Raw genomic sequence first — 26,192 nt, 5'->3', positions numbered from 1 at the left:
CCTGCACATATTTACTCGGAAGCATGGCACACACAGTCCCAGGAGTGTTGCTCCTAGGCTAACACGAGGCGACCAAGGTGTTTTTTATTTTATTTATTTCACCCAATTTATAGACTGCTTGATAGTTGTTGTTTTTTAAAAAAATCACACACCCTGAAAGCCGTTTACAAAAAAGATAAAACAATAAAACTATCACTAAGAAAAATTAACAACAGTAATCAAAAACGATAATTTAGTTAAAATAAGTAGACATTATTATCGGAACCTGAATATAGCAGGCGCCCTTATGACGTCAGGAAGCAAGTGCGTGGCAGTACAATGGTGCCCCGCAAGACGAATGCCTCGCAAGACGGAAAACTCGCTAGACGAAAGAGTTTTCCGTTTTGGAGGTGCTTCGCAAAACAAATCTCCTATGGGCTTGCTTCGCAAGACGAAAATGCCTTGCGAGTTCCTGCGGGTTTTTTTGCCTTCCTCCCCCCTTTTTCTAAGCCGCTTATCAGCTGATCCGATAAGCCGCTAATAATAGCGCTAATCCGCTAATCCGTCAATGGGCTTGCTTTGCAAGACGAAAAAACCGCTAGACGAAGAGAATCACAGAACGGATTCTTTTCGTCTTGCGAGGCACCACTGTATTTACCAGTCGTAGAATGGTAGAGTAGGATGGCGTCAAGCCCAAGCCCTTGAAATGCAGGAATTTCAACACGCAGTGCCCCTCCAACGTGAAACCATACCGGACCCTGCTTAGCATCGTAAAAACGCTAGCGGTTTTATTCTTCGTTTTAGTATAAGAGCCTTCACATTTCTGATATCCACAACAGCAATATAAAGAAAGTCAGAGAGCAGCCCCCCCCCCAAGGGGAACTCCCCAGAACTCAGTCCCAGCACCTTTCAGACGGGTGCCAATGCCTTTCCAGGAGAAAGAGTGAGGGCATTCGTGATGAGTTCTGGCACCTCTTTTTCTAGAAAAATAGCACTGCCAGAGAGTGTTACAAGGAAGACACGGGCGGCGCTGTGGTCTAAACCACTGAGCCTCTTTGGCTTGCCGATCAGGTCGGCAGTTCGAATCCCCACCACGGGGTGAATTCCCATTGCTCTGTCCCAGCTCCTGCCAACCTAGCAGTTCGAAAGCACGCCAGTGCAAGTAGATAAATAGGCACTGCTGTGGCAGGAGGGTAAACAATGTTTCCGTGCACTCTGGTTTCCATCACGGCGTCCCGTTGCACCAGAAGCAGTTTAGTCGTGCTGGCCAGATGAACTCGGAAAGCTGTCTGTGGACAAACGCCGGCTCCCTCAGCTTGTAAGCGAGAGGAGCGCCTTTGACTGGACTTAACAGTCCAGGGATCCTTTACCTTTTTACCTTTACAAGGAAGAATAATGCAAAACCCCAACCAACAAAAAGAGTCTTGTTGCTACAACCCCATCTCACTCTTGCCATCCATTCTACCCGTCCACTTCCTCACACGTCTCTATTAACCAATCCCTCCAACACAAAACCCACTCACAAAGAATCGCTCCCCATCTCTGAAGCACTGATGGGCTTCATTTACAGGACCACCTGATACTCCTCTACCATCTCTCACCTGGGAGAGATCTGGAGCAGGCTCTCCCCCTTTTTTGGGCTGTGTGTGTGGAGCCCCTAAAACTACTTCTGGTTTTCTCACTTCCAACTACACAAAATCACAGAATTGTAGAGTTGGATGGCGCCGCGAGGGTCACCATCCAGTCCAACTCCCTGCAACCCAGGAATCTTTTTGCCCAGAGAGAGATTATCATCCTAAAGAAGTCAGATTAGCCTCAACCAGAGCCAGGGCCTTTTTAGCACTGGCTCCGGCTTGGTGGAACGCTCTGCCTCATGAGACCAGGCCCCTGCAGGATCTGATTTCTTTCCGCAGGGCCTGTAAGACAGAGTTGTTCCGCCTGGCCTTTGGCTTGGAATCAACTTGATCCCCTTCCCCTCTTTCTTTTTTCCTTTCTCTTTCTGTGATGGAGCTCCTATTTGGGGACTTCCCTGGCTTTTTTCTGGCCCACATAGGACCAGCCTGGATAGTTGGCCTTGGCGAAGATTTGACGTTTTCATCCCCCAAAAGTTTTTGATTTGAGTTTCTACTGAAATTGCCTGAAATGAGGCTGCATTTTAATGTGGTATCTTAATCTTGTTTTTATGTTGTATTTAAATCAATTGTTTTTATCCCGCCCTGAGCCCGGTCTTGGCTGGGGAAGGTGGGGTATAAATAAAAATTATTATTGTTGTTGTTGTTGTTGTTGTAGTAACAGGCATGGTTTTCACTTGGGTAGGCAGGGGAAACTCCTCAGGGTGCGGAAGGCGATTCGGAGCCCAGAACTTGACACAAAAGCGGGCGGCCACGACGTGAGCGCAAAATGGCTCAGCCAAACTCGGGAACGTAAAATCTTTTTCCTTGCCTGGCTGCAGAGCAAACCCTGTCGTGGCGGATCGGCACCGCCTATGTTTGCACTAGGGGGTGAGGCTACGCGCTCCCAGGTTACTCATTAAACGCAGGTCCGAGGGAACTTGTGTGAGTGTGCGCTTCAAGGGATGTGCGGAGCAGCCCAAGGTGGAGTTTACCTTGCATATCCTGCGATATACAATAGACGCACACACACCCCCTTTTCTGCATTTACAGGATTTCCCAGAGGCCCGCATACACTCCCCACAGAGGAGAGCAGAGGGAGGGGTGGCATTTCCCTTGCGCGCACCCCCCAACCTCTGGTTCCCTACAGATTGTGTCAGGCGGCACGTACTTAAGGTCTGGCCGTATAGCTCTGCGAAAAGAGGGGAACTTGCCCTTTTTGCGGCAACTTCCTCTCCTGCGAGAAAGCCTGTCTCCAGGAAAGCCACTCAACCTCTGAGGAAATCCTTGGCTCCAGCAACCTAAAAAGGTTGCAGCAACGTGTTACTGGTGTCCATTTACATGGAGACACTTCCCAAAGGTTGACGTTGGCCCAGGGCCACCTTTTTGTCAGTTCAAGTAAACCCGTTTACGGGGATGGGTTTACGTGCAAAGCACGGCGTGGGGTGTGTGTGTGTGTGTATGTGGAATAAAAACCCTTCTGTTTTATGGAGGGAAGCTTGCCGTACGAAATAGGTAGAGCGATGTCCTTGGCCGGGTCAATGTATAGATTTTAGAATAAGGGACACCAAGGGTCATCTAGTCCAACCCCCTGCAGTGCAGGGATCTCAGCTAAAGCATCCATGACAGATGGCCATTGAACTTCTGCTTAGAAAACTTCAAGGAAGGAGAGTCCACCACTCTCCCGGGGGAGTCTGTTCCTCTGCCGAACAGCTCTTACTGTCAGAAAGTTCCTCCTGATATTTAGTTGGAATCTCCTTCCTTGTAGCTTGAAGCCACGGGTTCGAATCCTACCCTCCAGAGCAGGAGAAAACAAGCTCGCTCCATCTTCCATGGGACAGCCCTTGAGATATTTGAAGATGGCTATCATCTCTCCTCTCAGTCTCCTCTTTTCCTGGCTAAACATACCCAGCTCCTTCAACCGTTCCTCACAAGGCTTGGTTTCCAGACCACGGATCATCTTGGTTGTCCTCCTCTGCACACGTTCCAGCTTGTCAACATCCTTCTTAAACTGCGGTGCCCAAATGGGTGAAAGGAGACACAACCTTTTCCACGACTCAGGGGAGACTCGTGTTTTGAATGCTCCGCTCGATAAAAGAACAGAGAGCTAGCTTCTCAGGGGAGAATTTCACTTCTCCTTCAGCATGTGGAGCCAATGTGGTAACGGTATTGGACTTCACCATGCCTAACAACTGGCCAAGTTGACAGGGACATGACTTTGGACACCCCTGTCCTGCTAGGATAGCAGTCAAAACTTGCCATGCCTTATTTGCAGTCTGAGGCCACACGAACAGGAGCGAGGAATTGGATCTGTATGGCGGATCAGATCTTTTTCTTCTCCACGCATGCCACAAAATTTGACAGGCGGGTGGAGCCTCTCTGCTAGTTATTATCAGCAGAGAAGAATTAGGGACCAGAGAGCAAGTGGTTGCCCTGACTGATCCAAGCACCTTGCCCACAAATAATAATAATAATAATAATAATAATAATAATAATAATAATAATAATTACCCCGCCCATTTGGCTGGGGTTCCCCAGTCACTCTGGGCGGCTCCCAACGGAATATTAAAAGCAAATTAAAATGTCGAACATTAAAAACTTCCCTAAGCAGGGCCACCTTCAGATGTCTTCTAAAAGTCAGACAGTTGTTTATTTCCTTGACATCTGATGGGAGGGTGTTCCACAGGGCGGGCGCCACCACTGAGAAGGCCCTCTGCCTGGTTCCCTGTAACCTCACTTCTCTCAGGGATGGAACCGCCAGAAGGCCCTCGGCGCTGGACCTCAGCGTCCGGGCAGAACGATGGGGGTGGAGACGCTCCTTCAGGTATACTGGGCCGAGGCTGTTTAGGGCTCTAAAGGTCAGCACCGACACTTTGAATTGTGCTTGGAAACGTACTGGGAGCCAATGTAGGTCTTTCAGGACCGGTGTTATATGGCCTTGGCAGCCACTCCCAGTCACCAGTCTGGCTGCCACATTCTGGATTAATTGCAGTTTCCAGGTCACCTTCAAAGGTAGCCCCACGTAGAGCACATTGCAGTGGTCCAAGTGGGAGACAACCAGAGCATGCACCACTCTGGCGAGACAGTTCTTGCCTTGCTTGTCTTGGGATGCTGGACTTCCACAACCTTTGATGGCTGTAGGTTATTCCGGCCTCCCAATGCTTAAAACTGGAGGCCTTGGGAGACTAGAAACTCCTGCAGCTTCTAATATCTCTGCTACCAACACCATACGTAGAGGAGAATGCAGGAGGCCCAAGAGACCGACTGCTTTGTTTGGTGTAACCAAGAATAATAATTTTTAAAAACCGCACTGGGCCAGTCCAGACATCCACCCCCCGTTATGTCATGTGCCTTTGCTCTATTCTCTTAGGTCTCTAAGGCAGCCTGGATAAATCTCACAATGGAAGGAAAAGGGTGTAGGAGAAAGGATCAAGCCGTTGACCCCTTTATTGTTTTTAGGCCAGAAGATAGCTTCCTCCTGGCTTCTGAACTGCCACACTGAGAATATTTTCCAGCCAAGTCGAGCCGCAGAGAGTCACTTTCTGATTCCTCCCCTCGCCGTCGCCTCCCAACCCGGTTTGGCCGAGCCACGGGGAGTCACAGGGTTGAAGCCCATTCACAAATACCTGCCAGATATCACGTACTTTCCCGCCCGCAGCCCCAAACACACACAGGCAGACACAGCCAGGAAAGGAGCAGAAATCTAAGCAAACGAAAAGAAGTTTTGAATGGGTTAGTGGAGAGAAATTGTGGGGGGCGGAAGCGGCAGACACCCAGACTGGCATGTCAAGGTTTGAATCGGGGGGGGGGGGGGAGGAACGAGTGTGCAGAAGGAGACACAGGTCTACAAAAAAACCATCCAAAACCCCCACCAAACACGAAAATGAAATCAAATAAGTTTCGTATTTGCTGGTAAAGGAATAGTGAGAGGTATTTCCCCCAAAAACACAGGGCAGAATTGTATAACGATGTTTTTAAACCGAGTGTCACGAGGGTCGCCTTGAGCAGCCGACTAGAAAAACCCAAAGTGCCGTGTCGCCTTTTAATTGCTAAACCAAGCATTAAAAAAAAAAAGCACAGAAAAACGATAATGTGATTGCAAGGAAGGCTGTTCTTCACACACTGATGGGCTTATTTTTGCGCTCGTTTGTTCTTTCCAGCTAAGAGGCCCTTGGGCGCACGTTCGACTTGGTCAGCGATCTATTTAGTCTAGACTCGACTGAGGTCAGTTCTGACCCCCCCTTGCCCTCTAGCTGGACACATGGGAGACAGCTGCTGCAACTTAATAATATGGAGAGTCATAACATTAATAGTAGCCGCCGTAGAGTTAGCAGAAAGGTAGACTGCCCCCAAACCCCAAACTTGCCTCCACCATCTACTCACCAGCCAGCCCAAGGAAAGCCAGCGAATACAAACACCAGGAGAGTCCTGCTAGATTTGGCCAAAGGATGCCTGTAGTCCAGTTCTCTGTTCTCATAGTGGTCAGCCAGGCGGGAAGCCAGCACATTACTGGCAATCCAGGTGGCCCCCATCTTATATTTGTGCAGCTGCTTCTTCCTGACTAAGTGCAGAACCTGACATTTGTTCTCCCTGGCCTGAAACGAGATGAGCGCCGCACCCCATAGTTGCCTTTACCTTCACCTTTACCTACTGACATTCATTTTGTTGATTTGGGCCCTGTCTTCCAATATGTTAAGGTCATTATGAATCCAAATTCTGTCTCCTGCGGCATTAGGTTTCTTTTTTTTATAATAATATTTATTAAGGTTTCACAAATAATAAAAAATTCCAACATTTAAACATAAAGAAAAAACTACAAAAATATAAAAATACAAAAAAAAACCACCACATAAAAATACAAAAAAGAAAAAAAGGACAAAAAGAAAAACCCAAAGAGCAAAACAGGAAATAGATTAGTAATTTCAAATCTTATACTTCCTTCACTAGTTTCTTGACCTCCTCACACCTCTCATTTTGTATTCCAGTTCAGATATTAAATTCAGCAAATCCTTACCCTCTGGCATTTATCCTCACTCAAGATGTTATCGTTATAAATATCAATTTTCCAATTATCAATCCCTATTTAATTTTCTTAGAAATCTTTTTACCAATACCACTTATTTTCCATCAGACGTCATTTTAACCTTCCTTAATTTTACAGTACTTCTGCAAATAGTCCTTAAATTTTTCCCAGTCTTCCTCCACCGACTCTTCTCCCTGGTCTCGGATTCTGCCAGTCATTTCTGCCAATTCCATGTAGTCCATCACTTTCATCTGCCATTCTTCCAGTGTGGGTAGCTCCTGTGTCTTCCAATACTTCGTGATGAGTAGTCTTGCTGCTGTGGTTGCATACATAAAGAAAGTTCTATCCTTCTTTGGCACCAATTGGCCGACTCTGCCCAGGAGGAAGGCCTCTGGTTTCTTCAAGAAGGTATATTTAGGTTTCATCCTTCCCAATGGCACAAACCTAAATTCCTCGTATGCCCTTGCCATGCCTGAAAAATGCTGTCAATCTGGAGGCGACCTTAGCAACCAAGTAAGTTTCTGAAGTGGTCCTTTCTTATTACGTTTCTTATACGTTTCTGAGCACAGTTCAAAGTGTTGGTGCTGACCTTTAAAGCCCTAAACGGCCTCGGTCCTGTATACCTGAAGGAGCGTCTCCACCCCCATCGTTCTGCCCAGACACTGAGGTCCAGCTCCGAGGGCATTCTGGTGGTTCCCTTGCTGCGTGAAGCCAAGTTACAGGGAACCAGGCAGAGGGCCTTCTCGGTAGTGGCACCCGCCCTGTGGAACGCCCTCCCACCAGAAGTCAAAGAGAAAAACAACTACCAGACTTTTAGAAGACATCTGAAGGCAGCCCTGTTTAGGGAAGCTTTTAATGTTTAATAGGTTGTTGTATTTTAATATTCTGTTGGTAGCCACCCACAGTGGCTGGGGAAACCCAGCCAGATGGGCGGGGTATAAATAATAAATAATAACAATAATACCGTAGTAATAATGATAATAATTAGAAAGCAAAAAGCTCCTTTCCCCCCTCTGTGGCGAATAAGGCCCATTATAAAATGCAGGCCGTGTTAAACAACACACACAGGAGAGCAACTTGCTCAAACCAGCTTACTTGCAAGAATACAGAATTAGCACGTTTACATGGGCCCTGCCCCACATCTCTGGCTCGCTACCAACAAACGTCTTGCGTCTCCTGGTTTGAATGAGGCACGTGGAGCCCCACACGCCACGTTTTTTCTTAGATGTCTGGCGTTTGTTAAAATTGGGCTTTAGTTCCACACACTTGAGAGAGAACACAAGATCCCAGACTGGAAGGGAGCATTTGACAATGGCTCCTAAGTGATTACCTGCCTGCTGCAGACAGGAAGCCAGCATTTTAAGAACTTCTGGTCTCCTATATTGTATTGGTTGCTATTTTCATAACATCAGAGGAAATGCTTAAAGGGGGGATGGGAAGGGGGGGCGCTCAGGGGGAAAAAACAACAGAGAGGATTCAGTGAGTTAGGAACCCATTTTTAGTCTCAACAGGAAACATTAACTGGTTAAGTACCAAACAAAGGATGAAACATTAGCGTAGACTTAGCAAGCAGCCCAAAGTTTAATACGCTAATATTAGGCACCGCCAAAGAGGGAGAACGACTTTGATCGTAGCTTTAAAAAAACAAAACAAAAGAAGTTTCCCCAAACTTTTTCTACTAAAGTTAGATCTAAAGCAAATTTAGAGGGTCCTGATCAGGCATAACGACTGTGTAGAAATGTAAGGAAGTTAAAAATAATTTTGATATAATTTGCAAAACCGTTCAATTTTGTGCTGGTGGCAGCACAGGCGACACGAAAACACGTGTGCATTTATGCATGTACTTACTACCTTTATTACAGTGTTTTTGGTTGCGAAATCAATCCAGGTTAATTTAAATCCCTTTCCTAAGTCAGAGCTGGGGGATGGGGCTAGCCAGGTTTTTTTTTTACCCCTGGGTGAAGTCTCCAGAAGGGGGCCATTGATGTTTCCAGCCTGTGTGTGTGTACTGTACACAAATGCATATGGTTTGTGTGTGTGTGTGTGTGCGCGCGCGCGCGCGCGTGTGCGCACGTGCCAAACTGAGTCTTTGACCCAGGTGAAATAAAGCCTAGTTTCGCCCCTGCGAAATGGTTTATGAAGACAAGTACAGTCATACCTCGGGTTACAGATGCTTCAGGTTGCGGTTTTTTTAGGTTACGGACCACCGAAACCCAGAAGTACCGGAATGGCTTACTTCCAGGTTTCGGCGGTCACACATGCACAGAAGCGCCAAATCGTGCTTTGCGCATAAGCGCCGAATCACAACCCACCCGTGCGCAGACGTGCAGCTGCGGGTTGCAAACGTGCATCCCGCACGGATCACATTTGCGATCCATTGTACGGAGAGCCAAACTCTGTCAGAATATTTGTTTGAGGCACCTCAGCAGCTATTTCCCAATGTTAAGAGCCTAAGACAGGGCAAAGCCCCGAGAGCCACCAATGGCCTTGACTTCCACAAATTTGTCTACTTCCATTTTAAGACCATCCGTGTTGGCGACCATCACTATCTCTTCAGTGAGGAAATTCCACACTCTTAATGAAGTAATGAAGTGTCTCTCCCCCCCCCCCCCCGGCCTGTCCTGGATCTTTCAACATTCGGCTTTATTGGATATTGCCAAGTTTTAGTGTTACAGGAGAGAAAAACTTTCTCTCTGTGTTTGTGTGCAGAGAGCAGCTAAGTCAGTGGTTCTCAAAGCGTGTGGCAGGAGAGGCAGGAAGATTCAAGGGCAACCAAAGAAACATTTAAACATTTCAGTGTAGCATGGCTATACAACCAGAAAGAGTATTCATGTCTGTCTTCAAGAGCACTGGCTGTTCTTCTACAGTTCTCCACAACTTACCATTGTGGATTTTCAACTTTGACAAATATGCAAGATCAGAGAAGAAAAAAAAGGCTTATTTGTGTTGATGAGATAAGCGGGTTTCTTTGTTTTTTGGTCTCAGATCCAATATAAATGAGATTACAGTGGCGTAGTGTGGGTTGTCAGCACCCAGGGCAAGGCAAGTAATTTGCGCCCCCTAACCCGTGGATTTGCGCCCCCTTACCCTAACCCCCAGATGTTGCGCCCGGTGCAGCCGGCCCCCCCTGCACCCCCACGCTACGCCACTGGCGAGCGCCTCCTAAGCATGTGCAGAGCGCCTCCCTCCGCCCCCGCCACACAGAGCTCAGCCTGCGCGTGGGCAGGCCCTTTGCGTCACACGCGCTTGGCAATCCCCGGCACCTCAGATCCGGATGAGGCGGGGGAGAAGCAGGAGCAGGCCAGCCGGGGCTGCTCCAGACCCCCCCCCCCATTTCTCCCATCGCCGCTGGAGGGGTCATGGAGGCACTGAGCCCGGGAGGCGGGTAGCCAGCCAGGGCGCACCTACCTAACCTCACCGCGCCCAGGCGCGCTGCTCTCTCCAGCTTCCTCCCGGCCGGGCCAGCGGCTCCACCTCTTCCTTTGCCTCTTTGAGCCGCTTAATTCCCAGCAAGTGATTAGCAGGCTCGGATCGGATCCTGCGGCAGGCAGCGCCTCCACCTCCTCCTCCTCCCGGCTTTGCTGCTGCTGCTGCACGGCTCTTTTCCCTCCACCGACGGCGCGCTGCGCCTTGGAGAGGTTCCCGCTTCCTCAAGGGGGGCCGGCCAAACGGAGACGATGACCCCCCACCCCAAACAAGCCTCGATTGCTTGTCCCTTCCCTCTGGACTCGCCCCCCCAGATGTTGTGCCCAGTGTGGCCGGCACCCCTGGCACCCCCCACGCTACGCCACTGTGAGATTATCTAGCAAAAGCTAGCTCACCCCTCTCATTGAATGTGTACTTAAACTACATATGTAAGAGGTTCGTTTATAATTTTATTTTGGGAATGATTCATGTTCTCATGTAGCTGGATTGTTGTATAGTTTCTGAATGCCCTGTGATCATACACTAAAGTAATTGCGTTCTGCGGAACAAGCACAACTAGGAGTTGTTTCTTTTTTGTTTTCCAGCATATTTCTATTCAATAAGAAATTTGGAGTGGTGCAAGCAAAGGTCAAGCTCCAAGGGGCTTCTGGCGGTTCCCTTCCTGACAGAAGTAAGGTTACAGGGAACCAGGCAGAGGGCCTTCTCAGTAGTGGCGCCTGCCCTGTGGAACGCCCTTCCAGCAGATGTCAAGGAAATAAACAACTATCTGACTTTTAGAAGACATCTGAAGGTGGCCCTGTTTAGGGAAGTTTTTAATGTTGGATGTTTTGTCGCTTTTTTATATATTCTGTTGAGAGCTGCCCAGAGTGGCTGGGGAACCCCAGCCAGATGGGCAGGGTATAAATACCGTATTTTTCGCTCTATAACACGCACCCGACCATAACACGCACATAGTTTTTAGAGGAGGAAAACAAGAAAAAAAAATTCTAAACGAAACAGTGGATGTATGATTTTTGTGGTTCATGCTGTGGCCACAGACATGTGATCTGATGGTGAATTTGGGGTGACCCAGTGCAAAAATCCTGAGGATCCATGTGGATCCGTGCTTTGTAACCAGGTTTTAAGTGGGGAGGGAAGGAAAAGCACTCAAGGGACAAGGAGCACGCGTGGGGTGGGTGGAGAAGGATGCTGCTAATAATGCAGAAGAGGGGTTTAACGGGAGAAGGCTCCTCTCCTCTCCCGCTTTGCTCCTTTAAAGCAAGCAGGCTCTCTGTCCCTCTCTCCTCCCCACTCAGCGGCTCTTCTCCCGCTGTGCTGTTTCAAAGCGAGCCACGGAGGAGGGAAGGAAGGGGAACCATGGATCCTCTGCTCACGACTGCAGCAGATCCCCCCCGCCGCCCGTAGGCATTCGCCTCCATAACACACACAGACATTTCCCCTTACTTTCTAGGAGTAAAAAAGTGAGTGTTATGGAGCAAAAAATACAGTAATTATTTTGTTGTTGTTGTTAAATAATAATAATAATAATAATAATAATAATAATAATAATAATCTGTAGCCCTCCAGTTATTGCTGAATTGCAATGTTCATCATTCTTGACCACTGGCTATGCTAGGTGATGCTTGTGAGTGATGGAATAATATCAGATCAGATCACAGCCCTGCAGCCCTAAAGATTCACTGTCTCTGCAGCCTAGAGTCTGTCAGTCTGTCTGTCTGTCTCTCTCTGGAATCTAACTTTCCTGATACAGTCACACCTCGGGTTACAGAGGCTGTGCGTTTTCAGTTTACAGGCGCGCAGAAACCCGGAAGTCCCGGAACGGGTTACTTCTGGTTTCCGGCACTTTGCACATGTGCAGAAGCACTAAATCGCGCTTTGCGCATGTGCAGAAGTGCCGAATTGCAACCCGCGCATGCACAGACGCGGTGCTCCGTGTTGCGAACGTGCCTCCCGCACGGATCACGTTCGCAACCCGGGCATCCACTGTATAAGCAATTCACCCACTCCTAGCTGGAAGCAATATGGTCCAGTGGCCAGCCATTTCTCTAGAAAGCTTCCCAGAAGGCAGGACAGGCAACGGGAGGGGGGGCAGCCAGCTGAAAAGCTCTCCCTCTCACACATACACATGGATGACAAACGGCGTGAATGCAGGGAAACCCACAGCGGCTCTCGCTTTCCCCCACCCACCCCCTTTCCCGAGAGCCAGGATCACAGCAGGGCACTCGTGCCAGGCTGGGTCCTGCCTCCGCAGAGCAAGGCTCCTTTCGCTTGGGTAAGCCTGAGGTCAGCCGCCACCACTTCGGCGGGAAGAACGTGTGCCCTGACCCTTGTTCAGGATGTTGTATAGAAAGGCTGCTACTAACACATGCTATATTTCACTATTTGGGAAAAGCGACACCGGCAGCTTCCTCTCCAGAGAGCTCTGTTTAGCTTTGTGGGGGGAGAATCTCTCTGCCAGCGTCCAGCTGCCAGCTCACCTTGCATTGGAAAAGCCACATCACCCTCTGCTGCAGCCTCTGGGAGGTGCACCCTTAAAAAAACATCTTTCTCATAGCATAAATTGCAAGGTGAATCTATGCTTTTGTGGGAAGGGAATAATCAGTGCCGGATTTATCTATAAGCTAAACAAGCTATAGCTTAGGACCCCACTCTCTTGGGAGCCCCCTCCCCCAAATTTTACTATTAATAGACTTTTTCTTGTGGGTTAAACCACTGAGCCTCTTGGGCTTGCTGATCAGGTCGGCGGTTCGAATCCCCGCGACGGGGTGAGCTCCCGTTGCTCGGTCCCTGTTCCTGCCCACCTAGCAGTTCTAAAGCATGTCAAAGTACAAGTAGATAAATAGGTACCACTCCGGCAGGAAGGTAAACGGCGTTTCCGTGCGCTGCTCTGGTTTTGCCAGAAGCGGCTTAGTCATGCTGGCCACATGACCTGGAAGCTGTATGTCAGCTCCCTTGGCCAATAAAGTGAGATGAGCACCACAACCCCAGAGTCGGTCACGACTGGACCTAATGGTCAGGGGTCCCTTTATCTTTGATACTTCTTCTTAACTGTATTTCAGTTCAACAATTACTTTGATAAAATACATATTTTGTTATGTTCAAATGGCTTTAGATACCTATTAGGTCCATAAATTACCATCTAGCATATATTCAACACAAAAAACCAGCGACAATTTGTTGTTGACAAAGGACAGCTGGACATATAAAGGAGCCCCATTACCTTCAGTAGCTTAGGGCCTCATCAAACCTAAATCTGGCCCTGGGAATAATAACTCAGTCAGATGAGTAGATAGTAATAATAATAATAATAATAATAATAATAATAATAATAATAACAACAACAATAACAATAATAATTCTTGGAAACACACTGAAACTTGATCAGGTCCTGTCACATCAGTTCACTAGGGTTTCTCTCTCTCTCTCTCTCTCACATACACACACACACACACACACACACACACTCACCAGGGCCATTCCACACATTATCCTTTAAACACCATTTTTTTAAAAAAGGCCCATGAAGTGATGCTGCTTTGAAGTCCATCTTGAAAGTGCTGCTTAATGAAGTATTCTGCAAATGGCGCAACCTAAAAACTGCATTTATTATTTACTTGAAAGGATTCTGAAGAGATGATCTGTTGCACCCTCCCCATTTGAAAAAAGAAAAGAAATAAATGCAGTCTTGTAATCTTTGTGTACGATTCCAAGCACACTAATTTTTTTGTCATAGTGTGCATTCTGTAGAACGGAATGCACCCAGGACATTGCAGTGGCAGGATAATTCAGAGGGTGGGTATCTGCTGCCACCTCCTGGTTCCCAATAAGAAATGCACCCAGCTCAGGGTTTCACAAATTCTGTGCGTTCAATGACTCCTTTGACAAGCTTATAAAATTATCATCAACCCCAGCCCAGGTTCTTAGGAATGTAAAGAAAGCAAATTCAAGAAATATCAATATAAAATCAACACAGATTACTCAACTGCCATTATTAGACACCATAAAAGGCAAGAAAAGAATTTTGCAGTCTGTCTGTCTGAGAATATTGTGTTGTGGAATCGTTTTATAAAATACGCTGCCCTTTATTTCTGAGGCTCAGAGTTCCTAAATACATATTTTGTACCTCCTAAACTTCTTTTCCTCCACAGGCCATTTTGAACCTCCTTTTAACCCCCCCCCCCACTTCTACTGACCCCAGTGAGTCAACATTTGACCATTCTGGGAAATGCTGCCATACTCTAACAGTCTTGGATGGAACTGCGTATTTATCAAAATAACCACAGGGGTGCCTGAAACAAAGAGGGAAAGACAGAGGACTAGAGGAGATGCACTTAACCCACCAGGTGGAACCTCTTCCCCCAAAATATAACCCTTAAGGTCTGGAAATATGCCCCGAACCTCAGAATAATGGACAAGGGCTGCAGCTCAGTGCACATGTTTTGAATGGAGTAAAAAAGATAAAGGTTAAGGACCCCTGGCAGTTAGGTCCAGTCGCGAACGACTCATCAACGTTTCCCTTTTTTTAAAGAGAAATGCCCCTATTCCGAATAGGATTCCTCACAAGAAAAGGGAAAAGTTGACAGCTATGCTCTGGGGTTGCGGCGTGCGTCTCGCTTTACAGGCCGAGGGAGCCGGCGTTTGTCCACAGACAGTTTTTCCAGGCCATGTGGCCAGCATGACTAAGCCACTTCCGGAGCAACGGAACACTGAAACCAGAGCAGTGCACGGAAACGCCGTTTACCTTCCCGCCAGAGCAGTACCTATTTACCTACTTGCGCTTTGACGTGCTTTTGAACTGCTAGGTTGGCAGGAGCAGGGACCGAGCAAGGGGAGCTCACCCCGTCACGGGGATTCGAACCGCCGACCTTCTGATCGGCAAGCCCTAGGTTCTGTGGTTTAACCCACAGCGCCACCTGCATCCCATACATAATCTTTTACACAGACTCTGAATATATCCTACTCTCTGATAATTGCAAAAGGCTGGAAGGGAGAGGATATCCCATCTAAGTCAGACCGGCAAAATAAAATAAGAGAGTACACTGAACTGGCAAGATTATCAGCAAGGCTAAGGGATGTTACAGATGGAAAATTTATCAGAGAGTAGGATATATACAGGGTAGCCCAACAACATCTGGAGGAACAGCAGGTTGGAAAAGGTATTGTCAGGGGTTCAGAGACAGAGGCACAGGTGAGGGGGGAGACGGAGAGCGATGGGGAAGAATCCCAGGACAGTGAGGAAGAGGATGACAATGACTTGAGGTCTTCCATGAGTCTCTCAAGTGAATCGGAGGATTCCCAGAAGGGGGCGCCCCTAGTCAGGCCAAGGGGGGTCACAGGGGGGACCTGCCAGGAGCAGGGAAGCAGCAGGGAAACCCCGAGTAGGAGTGGGAGATCGGGGCCGGCTTCCCAGCAGGAACGAAGTGAAGAGAGTGGAGTTCCCAGTGTGACACACGGAGCGGAGCAGGATGGAGACAGGGGAAGGAGATCGGGGCAGGACGTCCTGCCGGAAGAGGCGGAGAGTAGTACAGGGAGTAGTGTAAGTGTCAAGAGGAAGGTCAGGGGTAGCGAACGCGCGCCAAGTTCAAATGTGGAGGCGCGCGGAAATGGAGAAAGCCCGGAGGAGGAGCCTGGCCCCAAAGCACGAAGGAGGGGGGAACAGGCATCTGAGGGATCCGCGTCAGGGGAAAGCAGGAGGGAAGGAACCCAGGGTGGCAGAAAGACCCTGCGGAAAAGGAAAGACAGGAAGAGGTGGTCTAGCACAAGCCTCTTAAGCTGGTGCAGGGGCGGGACTGATTCAGAGGGGACTTCAAACGTCTAGCCTAAGAGACGCGGGGCTGCGCGCCTCGGTTGTGGAACCGATAATGAACTGCAATAAACATCCTTGTATATAAGAAGAGCCTGGCGTTGGTCTTTTGTGAGCTGAGACCTGAGGCAGCCCTGACAGGTATGTTGATACAAAACGGAGCAAAATAGACCAAGATGGTCCAAGCTGCTAAAAGCCATCCTCCTCATCCTCCTCTCCCTCCCTCTCCCTCTGTGTGTGTGTGTGTGTGTGTGTGAAGAGAGGTTGCAAAGCGAACACAAATGTTCACCCCAACACCTATTATGTTTCCTCTATCTCAGACTTCCTCAACCTTGGCCCTCCAGATGTTTTTGGCCTACAACTCCCATGATCCCTAGCTAGCAGGGCCAGTGGTCAGGGATGATGGGAATTGTAGTCCCAAAACATCTGGAGGGCCGAGGTTCAGGAAGCCTGCTCTATCTTCCACCACCCCTAGCTAGCAAGGCCAGAGCTCAGGGATGAAGGGAGTTGCAGTCCAACAACATCTGGGGACCGACAGGTTGAGAACCACTGGTCTAGATCATGAATAGGCAACCTAAGGCCCGGGGGCCAAATGAGGCCCAAACGCCTTCTCAATCCAGCCCACGGACGGTCCAGGAATCAGCGTGTTTTTACATGAGTAGAATGTGTCCTTTTACAGTGGTGCCTCGCAAGACGAAAAGAATCCGTTCCGCGAGTCTCTTCGTCTTGCGGTTTTTTCGTGTTGCGAAGCAAGCCCATTAGCGGCTTAGCGGATTAGCGCTATTAGCGGCTTAGCGGATCAGCTGATAAGCGGTTTAGCGGATCAGCTGATAAGCGGCTTAGCGGATCAGCTGTTAAGCGGCTTAGCGAATTAGCTGTTAAGCGGCTTAGCGGATCAGCTGTTAAGCGGCTTAGGATCAGCTGATAAGCGGCTTAGCGGCTTGGGAAAAGGGGGGGAGGAAAAAACCCCCGCAGGAACTCGCAAGACATTTTCGTCTTGCGAAGCAAGCCCATAGGAAATTCGTTTTGCGAAGCACCTCCAAAACGGAAAACCCTTTCGTCTAGCGGGTTTTCCGTCTTGCAAGGCATTCGTCTTGCGGGGCACCACTGTATTTAAAATGCATCTCTGGGTTATTTGTGGGGCATAGGAATTCGTTCACCCCCCCCCATGGTCTGAGGGACCAGTGGACCGGCCCCCTGCTGAAAACGTTTGCTGACCCCTGATCTAGCCCAAGCCCCCTGCAGTGCAGGAATATGCAACTGTCCCAAACGGGGAGCAAACCTGCAACCTTGGTGTCATCAGCACCACGCTCTAAGCGACTGAGGTATCCATCTGAAAAGTCTATGGTGTCTTCCACTAGCTCCTTTGGAAGGAAGGAGGGATATAAGTTGAATAGATAATAATAAAATGCAATGAAACAAAAGGGAGTTTGGCACTGCTTCAGCACTTCAGGTTTTCAGTCAGATGACTCTGCTACAGGAGCGTGTCCTTCCACCAACGGCCGCCAGATGGCACAGCATCCGCTCCAAAACTGACCGTTCAACTTAAGAGAAGGGCAGTGCAAAACACGTTCTGAGTATAGGCCTCAAGTATGTTCAATGGTCACTCCTGCTCCTCAGGGAACTTTGAAAACTGTACTTCCCTCAGAGAGGGCAGAGGTCTCTGAACAGAGAAGTCACAGCGGTTCCCAACTACAATTCCCAGGATCCTTCGAGGGGCGTCGCGGCAGGAAAACTGGTGCAAAGGAAATGTTACGGCTGCAGCGTAAATATAATACACACACACACACACACACAGTGGTGCCCCGCAAGACGAATGCCTCGCACTTTTAAAAAAGAACAATCTGAGTGAGAGACTGCTGGTGTCCTTCTACCGAGGCTCCATAGAGAGCATACTTACATACTGTATTTGTGCTTGGTTCTCCAGTTGTACAGCTAGGGAGAGGAAGGTGCTCCAGAAGGTCATAACCACAGCCCAAAGGATTATTGGTCACCCTCTCCCACCTTTGGAAGAACTGTACGGTTCCCGTTGCCTTAGGAAAGCAAACAACATCCTGCAGGATCCATCTCACCCGGGATACAGTCTGTTTGCACTACTGCCTTCTGGCAGGAGGTATAGAAACATCAAGTCAAGGACAAATAGACTAAAAAACAGTTTCTATCCAAGAGCTGTGGCCTTTTTGAATGCTGTAACTCGATAGTGAGACCTGGGAGTTTGATGGGTGTGGGTGTGGTTGGAAGGTGGTTTGTTTGGTTGTTGCTGTTGTTTTGCTTTTGTTGTTTTTAAGGGATGGCATCCAATTTCGTTGCACTTGTGCAATGTTGCACTAGTGTAATGACAATAAAGAATCTATCTATCTATCTATCTATCTATCATCTATCTATCTATCTATCTAAGACGGAAAACTCGCTAGACGAAAGTGTTTTCCATTTTGGAGGTGCTGCGCAAAACGAATTTCCTATGGGCTTGCTTCGCAAGACGACAATGTCTTGCGAGTTCCTGCTGGTCCCCCCCCCTTTTTCTAAGCCGCTAAGCCGCTTATCAGCTGATCCGATCAGCAGATAAGCCGCTAAAAGCCGCTAATCCGTCAATGGGCTTGCTTCGCAAGACGAAAAAACCGCTAGACGAAGAGAATCACAGAACGGATTCTTTTCGTCTTGCGAGGCACCACTGTACATATATATATGTATGTAAAGGACACCTGGGTGGTTAAGTCCAGTCAAAGGCAACTATGGGGCTGTGGCGCTCATCTCGCTTTTTAGGCCAAGGGAGCTGGCGTTTGTCTGCAGACAGCTTTCCAGGTCATGTGGCTGCATGACTAAACCACTAAGCCGCTTCTGGTGCAGCAGAACACCGCGATGGAAACCAGAGCGCATGGAAGTGCTATTTACCTTCCCGCTGGAGCGGTACCTATTTATCTACTTGCACTTTGACGTGCTTTCGAACGGCTAGGTGGGACCGAGCAACGGGAGCTCACCCTGTTGTGCGGATTCGAACCGCCGACCTTCTGATCAGCAAGCCCAAGAGGCTCAGTGGTTTAGACCACAGTGCCACCTTCGTCCCATGACAACAGGGGTTGCCAACATTTCTGGGGTGCTGTGAGCATTTGCAAAAAACTGTGCTTGGCACCACACACACCCTGCAATCCAGCCCACACCACAATCTGGCCTATTCTCTGCAACTGAATACTTTTTTTCTGAATGTCAGTATTTTTTAGGGGTGGGCTGTTCTTGGCACCAGATGTCTCCGAGGGCACGAGTGGAGCTGCAGGCATCGTGCTTTTGTTCGAAGGAGCGCTTGCTCCCCTATTTATCCATCCTATTCAAAACTTTTGATCTCTGCGGGGCGACGGATACCAAGGAATGAATTCAAGGCGCTAAATGAACATTGGCTACAGGCATCGCCCCCACTGACGCACGTTCTAACTCACCTGCGACCATGTAGATGCGCGGGAAATAATCAAGCAATTCAATTCGTACCTGGAAATGGCGGGAGGGAGCTGGAATGTCCTTGTGGCTGGCAAGGGGATTCTCCCCGGAGCCTGAAGAAGTCAGTGAGGGCAGAGGAAGCCCCCAAAGAGACCACAGGCACAGGGGGCTTTGTTTACACTGCTCAGCCTCCCCAGGTAGCAGCCGATTTGTGGGGTAGCACAGCAGCAGCCACGGTTTTCCCACACGTCCTCCAGTCTCCTGCCAGCCCCAGTGCTTCAATTCTTGTTGTGGATATTTTTGGATGTGGTAGTTTTGGTATGGATTGAAGAGAGAGCGGCAGAGGGGGTACGTTTAAAGAGCGCTCCCCACTTTATGCGATTTGTACTTATAATGAAAATACAAAAATCAGAACTCCTATTAGAATAAATGAGTTCCGTTATAAGTACTGAAATACTAAAAGGATGGATGACAATGTGTAACAGAAAAAGAAGTAGAGAGTTGGTTTAAAAGTGTGTGAAAGAAAATAATAGAAGTGGAAAGAAATTGCAATTGAGTAGACTGGAAGTCTAACACAAGGGTGGGGTGAGGGGTGAGGGATGGTGGTGGGAAAAGGAGGTATGTGTGGGATTGAGTGTGGGTATATATGAATATTTTAAAGGATTGTATGAAATGTATGTTTGTCTGTATATTTGTAATATGTATGTATTAATGTTGAATTATTTTAATAAAATAAAAATAAAAAAATACTGAAAACTTTGCGAAGAAACTGCGGCCTCGACACGATTCATTGACAACCGACAATCTTTTGAAACACCACAGCACCGAGAAACAGATACTGTACATAATCTGACATCCATGTATTCAGAATATCCAGCTGTGCTGGCCGGCTGTACCTGCCAAATTCTGACTGCACCACAGCAAGGAAGCACAAAGATAACAGTTGTCCCAAAACCTTGATATTGTGGAGACTGTTCCTAACAGATGCGCTTAAGAAAACATGCCAGGAGCCTTTCAGTCACGTAACACAGGAAAGGGGAATCTCCTTGTGCATGAGCTCAGAGGGCAAATTCTTAAAAAAATATGTAAATAAAAATACTTTTAATCAGTGCTTTTTTCGGGGGGGGGGGGCGCAGGGTACGCATACCCCTAAGCATTTTGTGAATCTAAGTTTGGTCTCATTGAGGGGCAGTATTTCAATATGAGTGGGAAAATAAGAGTACCTCTAAACATTTATTATTATTTTTTAGAAAAAAACACTACATTTAATAATATATCATGCCCACACCTCTGTGGAAAATATTGCAGACAAAATATAATTATAGAAATCACTTTTTTAAAAAAACAATTTTTATTAAAAAGCAATTACCTCCTTATAATTTGATTTTAACTCACTAATGACTCTCAGTCCTCACTTCTGTGTGAAAAACGACCCTGTGCTCCTCTGAGTCCACAACTCAAGGGTAGTAAAAATATTTATACCCCTTATAACTAATTTCACCCCTGGCCTAAAACGTTATCCCAGTGATGTGTTTGATGCAACCCTTTACACCGATGTACATGGGCTTCATTCTGCAAATACCAAATGTGATGTGTATTCTTACATCAAACTCAAAAATCCATAAATGCAATTTAGACAATGGGGTGGGGGGGAGCCCTTTATAGAACATAATGCTCCAACGACAGCAAGGTCTCTGAATGGCCAGAGACCGAGCATATTTCAGACACAGTTGGGAGCTTGGGGGATGAACGGCTCTCCTGTTTGGGTGTCAAGCAGACAGAACAAGTTGTACAAAGGAGATCTGGGGAAAGACTCACCTGCCAGGCTGGGAGAACCTTCCCTATGTCGTTGAGGTTGATTCCATCTCCGTCCTCACTCTTCCCTTTTCCGATCCTGAGTTAGGGACAGACAAAGGGGAGAATGAACACCGTGCGTGAAAATGTGTTCATGCACAGGCTGGCGGCTTATGGCTTACAAAGGAGTGACAAACACCACAAAACAAAACTCCGGCAGGTGTTTCTCCCAACATGGCAAATGCCGAAAGATCTTTCTTCTTCTCCACGCCCCTCCCCGGCTCCAATTTTCATTCCCATGTCTTAACGATCCACCTTACACGAAAATGTTCCTCTTCCACCAGGCCTCTGGCTGACCAACATCCGATACCCTTTTAAATGTGAGGTGGGGGATAGTTCATTTGTGTTCTTATTTTTATTATGCGCTTTGTGGTTTTTATATTGTCTTTCTATGCAGGGCTGCATTTAGGTTTAATGAGGCCCCAAGCTACTGAAGGTAATGGGGCTTTTTATATGTCCAGCTGTCCTTTTTCAACAACAAACTGTCGCTGTATTTTTGTGTTGAATATATGCTATATTGTAATTTATGGACCTAATAGGTATCTAAAGCCATTTGCACATGCAGAATGTAGGCACCCTATATATAGAAATGAGCAAACCAGTGATACAGTGGTACCTTGGAGATCCGTTCTTAACCTGAAACTGTTCTTAACCTGAAGCACCACTTTAGCTAATGGGGCCTCTCGCTGCCGCTGTTCTCATCCTGAAGCAAAGTTCTTAACCCGAGGTACTATTTCTGGTAACCTGTAAGCATATGTAACCCGAGGTACCACTATATTTTAGGGAGCAGGCTATCAGGCAAGGCCCATTACTTACATCATAGGAGCCTACACAACACAAAACACTGTTGCTGTATGTAGGTTTTATTTTATTTGTTTTTTATCTTATATTTTGGAAGTGTACATCCAGGCTTTTTTCCTTTAATTTTTTTGGGGGCCCCCAAGAGAGTGGGGCCCTAAGCTATAGCTTGTTTAGCTTATACGTAAATCTGTGCTGCGAACTGCACCCCTGAGATCTACGGACAAAGGGCAGTATACAGATTTAATAAATTAAATAAATAAAGCAACTTGGCTTTCAGCTGCTGAGATGCGTACCATTGTGACACGAGAACACATTCCCAAAAGAAATCATGGCAGCTCCAGAGAATAGTAATAAGCTCATTGCAGGTCTGTGGTTGGACACAGAGGCAGCTGCGGTTTGAGTTAAGAGTGCTGGACTAGGACCCGGGAGACAGCGGTTCGAATCCCCAAGGCAGCCACAAAGCTGACTGGTGTGACCTTGGGCCTTACTGCCTCTCAGCCTCACAAAGGTAGGAGAGGGAGAACCATTTATACGATTCCTGAGCTCCTGGGCGAAAAAGGTTGGGGTATGAGTGAAATAAATAACATAGCAGGAAGGGGAGCTTATTGCACGCAGAGGGAGGCCTGTCTGTGCCTCCTCTCAACGCACAGAGCCCAGCAAAGGTACACAGAGAAGGGGCTTTTTGGCTGCTTTCCCTGTAAACAGCAGTGATAAAAATATTCCAGGTAAAGTAGAAGTGCAAGCATTGAGAAGCACGTGCACTTTGGGCACATTTAAAGGTTCATCTGACCACTTCATTACATTTTTTTTAAAATAAGAAAAATCTCAGCAAGTTTGGGGAGGAGGAGTGGGGTAAAGAACTGTTAAATGAACTCCTGCGGTTGGATTTTGTATGGAACTGACTAATAACTTAATGCTGCCTTTTGTAACTTAAGGAGTTACAGGATTGTATTCAACCTGCTTTACTATTTGCATTGATGTACAGTGGTACCTCGGTTTAAGAACAGCCCTGTTTAGGAACTACAGTGGTACCTCAGGTTAAGAACTTAATTCGTTCCGAGGCCCGATCTTAACCTGAAACTGTTCTTAACCTGAAGCACCACTTCCGCTAATGGGGCCTCCTGCTGCCACAGCCGCGCGATTTCTGTTCTCATCCTGAAGCACTGTTCTTAACCTGAGGTACTATTTTTGGGTTAGTGGAGTCTGTAACCTGAAGCATATGTAACCTGAAGCGTATGTAACCCGAGGTACCACTGTATTCGGTTTACGAACTCCACAGAACCGGAAGTAGTGTCCCAGTTTGCGAACTTTACCTCAGTTTAAGAACGGAAGCTGAATGGTGAAAGGGCACTAGTGGCAGGAAGCCTCATTAGGGAAAGCACGCCTCGGTTTAAGAACAGTTTCGGTTTAAGAACGGACTGCTGTAACGGATTAAGTTCGTAAACCAAGGTATCACAGTACATCACTCTAGGGCCTTGTAAGCAAGCAAATAAATAAGATCTACGCTGCAAGCTTACACAACTTGCCCTGAAATTATCCTGGGAACTATTTGGTGATGCAGTTTCTGTATTAAAGATACTCCCCTCCCAACCAAACTACATTTCCCAGGGGTCATTGTGGAAGTGGGGAGGGGAGAGACTTTTTAGCAAGTCCCTTTAAATCTAGAATGTAGAGGTGCCCGTGGAAACATGTGTACCTATTTGTAGCCTGTGCAAAAGGTCAAGAAGGCTTACTGCAATCTCTTTAAACAGCAAGAGTCCAACAAAAATACGACTGCCAGGAGTTTCAATGCCACATGGACCGCATATTTGCAGAAAAGCTAACTCCACTGTTATTCATCATTAAACAATCGGCAATGTGGATTTCTATGGAACTCGTGGTGAGAATATAACACAAACCAGAAAAACCTAAACCTTTTCCCCTGGTTGCATGCTTACATTTCTTTCGGAAGAAAAGCAGAAACTGGATTCAATGGCGTTTCCTCGCAGGATTAACACTTGTTGACCCAATGTCTTTGATGTGAAAGGATTCTAAAAACCCACCCCCAGGATGAGACTTTGAAGCAACCGCCTGCTTAATCTGTTGTACCTTAAAGTTTCAGTAGCACAAAAGGATTCTATATTCTATACGAAAGGCTGCGTGTGCGCCACAATTCTGCAGAAGGACAGGACAAAGCACAAGGTACCGGGTGCAGAATTTAGGTGCTTGAAAAGCTCACACCTTCCATTTCAATAGGGTTTTCTAAACAGGCTTCCTAGCTGCTTGGAAACGTGTTGGAACCCATTGCACAGGGCGGCCTAGGGCAGTTCAACATTCGCTTTTCCCTCTATGAAGTGGGATGTTTACTTGTCTTACAAGGCTGTTGCGACAACCCAAGAGAGCAAATGTCATTCATGCTGCTTCTTTTTTCTTAAAACAAAAGGCACGTAATAATTTACCTCTGCTAATGTTATCATCATCCCCTAATACTGAACTCGGGTGGTCTGGCACCCTACTACCAGTTTGGGTGCAAAAACAAAATTAAGGCAGTGGTTTCTATAGTCAAGGGCTACTTCCCAGGAATGCAGAATTATATTGGCTAGCAAGTTAGAAGACAATTAAAAGAAACCCCACGAAATGAAAACTTCTAAACGGCCCAGTGAGGATCTACGCAAAACAAGTTTGTAGCACCTGTGGATGTCAGTGGGGGTGGGGTAGGAAAATAGAGGGGAGGCTGTATTGTTTGAACCCCAAACAATGCACAGTCTCATGTGTATTGGGTCAGAGGATTAGGGTCAGAGACATGTGTGCCTTGAGTCCTTCTCTGCCCATGATAAAAAGGAGGTTTCAGGAGCAGTGGAAAGTAAAAAAGGATACTTCTTCCCTTTCTGCATCTCCAGAAACCACCCACCATCAACAATAATAATAATAATAATAATTTTTGTTTATACCCCACCCTCCCCAGCCAGAGCTGGGCTCAGGGTGGCTAACACCAGTAAAATTACAGCAAAAAATGTAATAGGACAAAAAAACCCAATTTAAAATAAAGGTTAAAATGCAATTTAAAATGCAGCCTCATTTTAAAAGTAGCCCACAGATCAAAACCATAAGGGGTGGGAAACATAAGGGTCAGACTGAGTCCAGGCGGAACAGCTCTGTCTTGCAGACCCTGCGAAAGATGTCAAGGTCTCCAGGGCCCTAGTCTCTTGTGACAGAGCGTACCACCAAGTCGGGGCCAGTACTGAAAAGGCCCTGGCCCTAGTTGAGACCAATCTAACCACCTTGTGACTTGGGACCTCCAAGGTGTTGTCATTTGTGGACCTTAAGTCCTCCGCGGGGCATACCAAGATAGGCGGTCCCATAGGTATGTGGGTCCTAGACAGCATAGGGCTTTAAAGGTCAAAACCAGCACCTTAAATTATATGGTTATGTTCAAGTCTGGAAGCACAGCTAGAGAGGACTGGATGGGTGGGGGGAAATAGTGAATTGTCTTTCTCCTGAAACCTCTCCTCTTCCTCTATGAGCTCTAAACAAACTCCTGCCTCAAACTGCGGACACCTCGCGCAGGAGCAGTCCTCTTAGAGGCTGCTGACACACCACAAATGTGGCTTGTTACTGCTACAGGAATCCTTGAAGCAACCGACCATAACAGCTGCTGGATAGTTCAAGAGGGAAGACTGGTGGACTTGTGTCCTGTCATTGAAGGAGAAGAGGGCTATTGATGGCTACTACCGTATTTTTCGCTCCATAAGACACACCAGACCATAAGGCACACCTAGTTTTGGGAGGAGGAAAACAAGAAAAAATTATTCTGAATCCCAGAAGCCAGAACAGCAAGAGGGATCTGGCTTCTGGGATACCGTGTGGCTTTTCTGGCATCTGGGATAACTGCGCCAAGCCTCTTCAGGGCAGCTGTGCACGGCTAAGGCAGAAGCCAGGACAGGCACGTCACTGAAGGGGCGTTACGCAGTTCTCCCTCTCTGAGAGGGGAGAACTTCCCTTCAGTGAAGCTGGAGAAGGAACAGAAGTCCCTTCTGTTCCTCCTCTGGCTTCGCATGACAAGTGCGTCGCTGAAGGGGCACTGTGCAGTTCTCTCTCTCTGCGCAGCGCCTCTCCTTCACAGGAGAGGTGCTGGGCAGAGAGGGAGAACTGCGCAGCGCCCCTTCAGCGAAGCCGGAGAAGGAACAGAAGGAGACCCTTCTGTTCCTCCTCTGGCTTCCAGGACAGGCGCTGCGCAGAAAGGGAGAGCTGCGCAGCGCCCCTTCAGCGAAGCGGGAGGAACAGAAGG

At 47.5% G+C, this 26,192-nt stretch overlaps 1 protein-coding gene across 3 annotated transcripts in view; it reads right to left on the bottom strand.

Annotated features, from left to right (window-relative positions):
• Positions 1-26,192, bottom strand: part of CTIF (cap binding complex dependent translation initiation factor) — a 179,389-nt gene that overhangs the window by 89,617 nt on the left and 63,580 nt on the right. For all 3 annotated transcript variants that reach the window (XM_082241989.1, XM_082241990.1, XM_082241991.1), the window contains one exon: positions 21,089-21,164. In XM_082241989.1, the coding sequence (XP_082098115.1) occupies positions 21,089-21,164 (76 nt within the window). The remainder of the gene's footprint in view (positions 1-21,088; positions 21,165-26,192) is intronic.

The sequence above is a fragment of the Podarcis vaucheri genome (assembly GCF_965113315.1).
Source record: "Podarcis vaucheri genome assembly, chromosome: 11".
Lineage (NCBI taxonomy): Eukaryota > Metazoa > Chordata > Lepidosauria > Squamata > Lacertidae > Podarcis > Podarcis vaucheri.
This window is presented reverse-complemented; position numbering and strand designations above follow the sequence as displayed.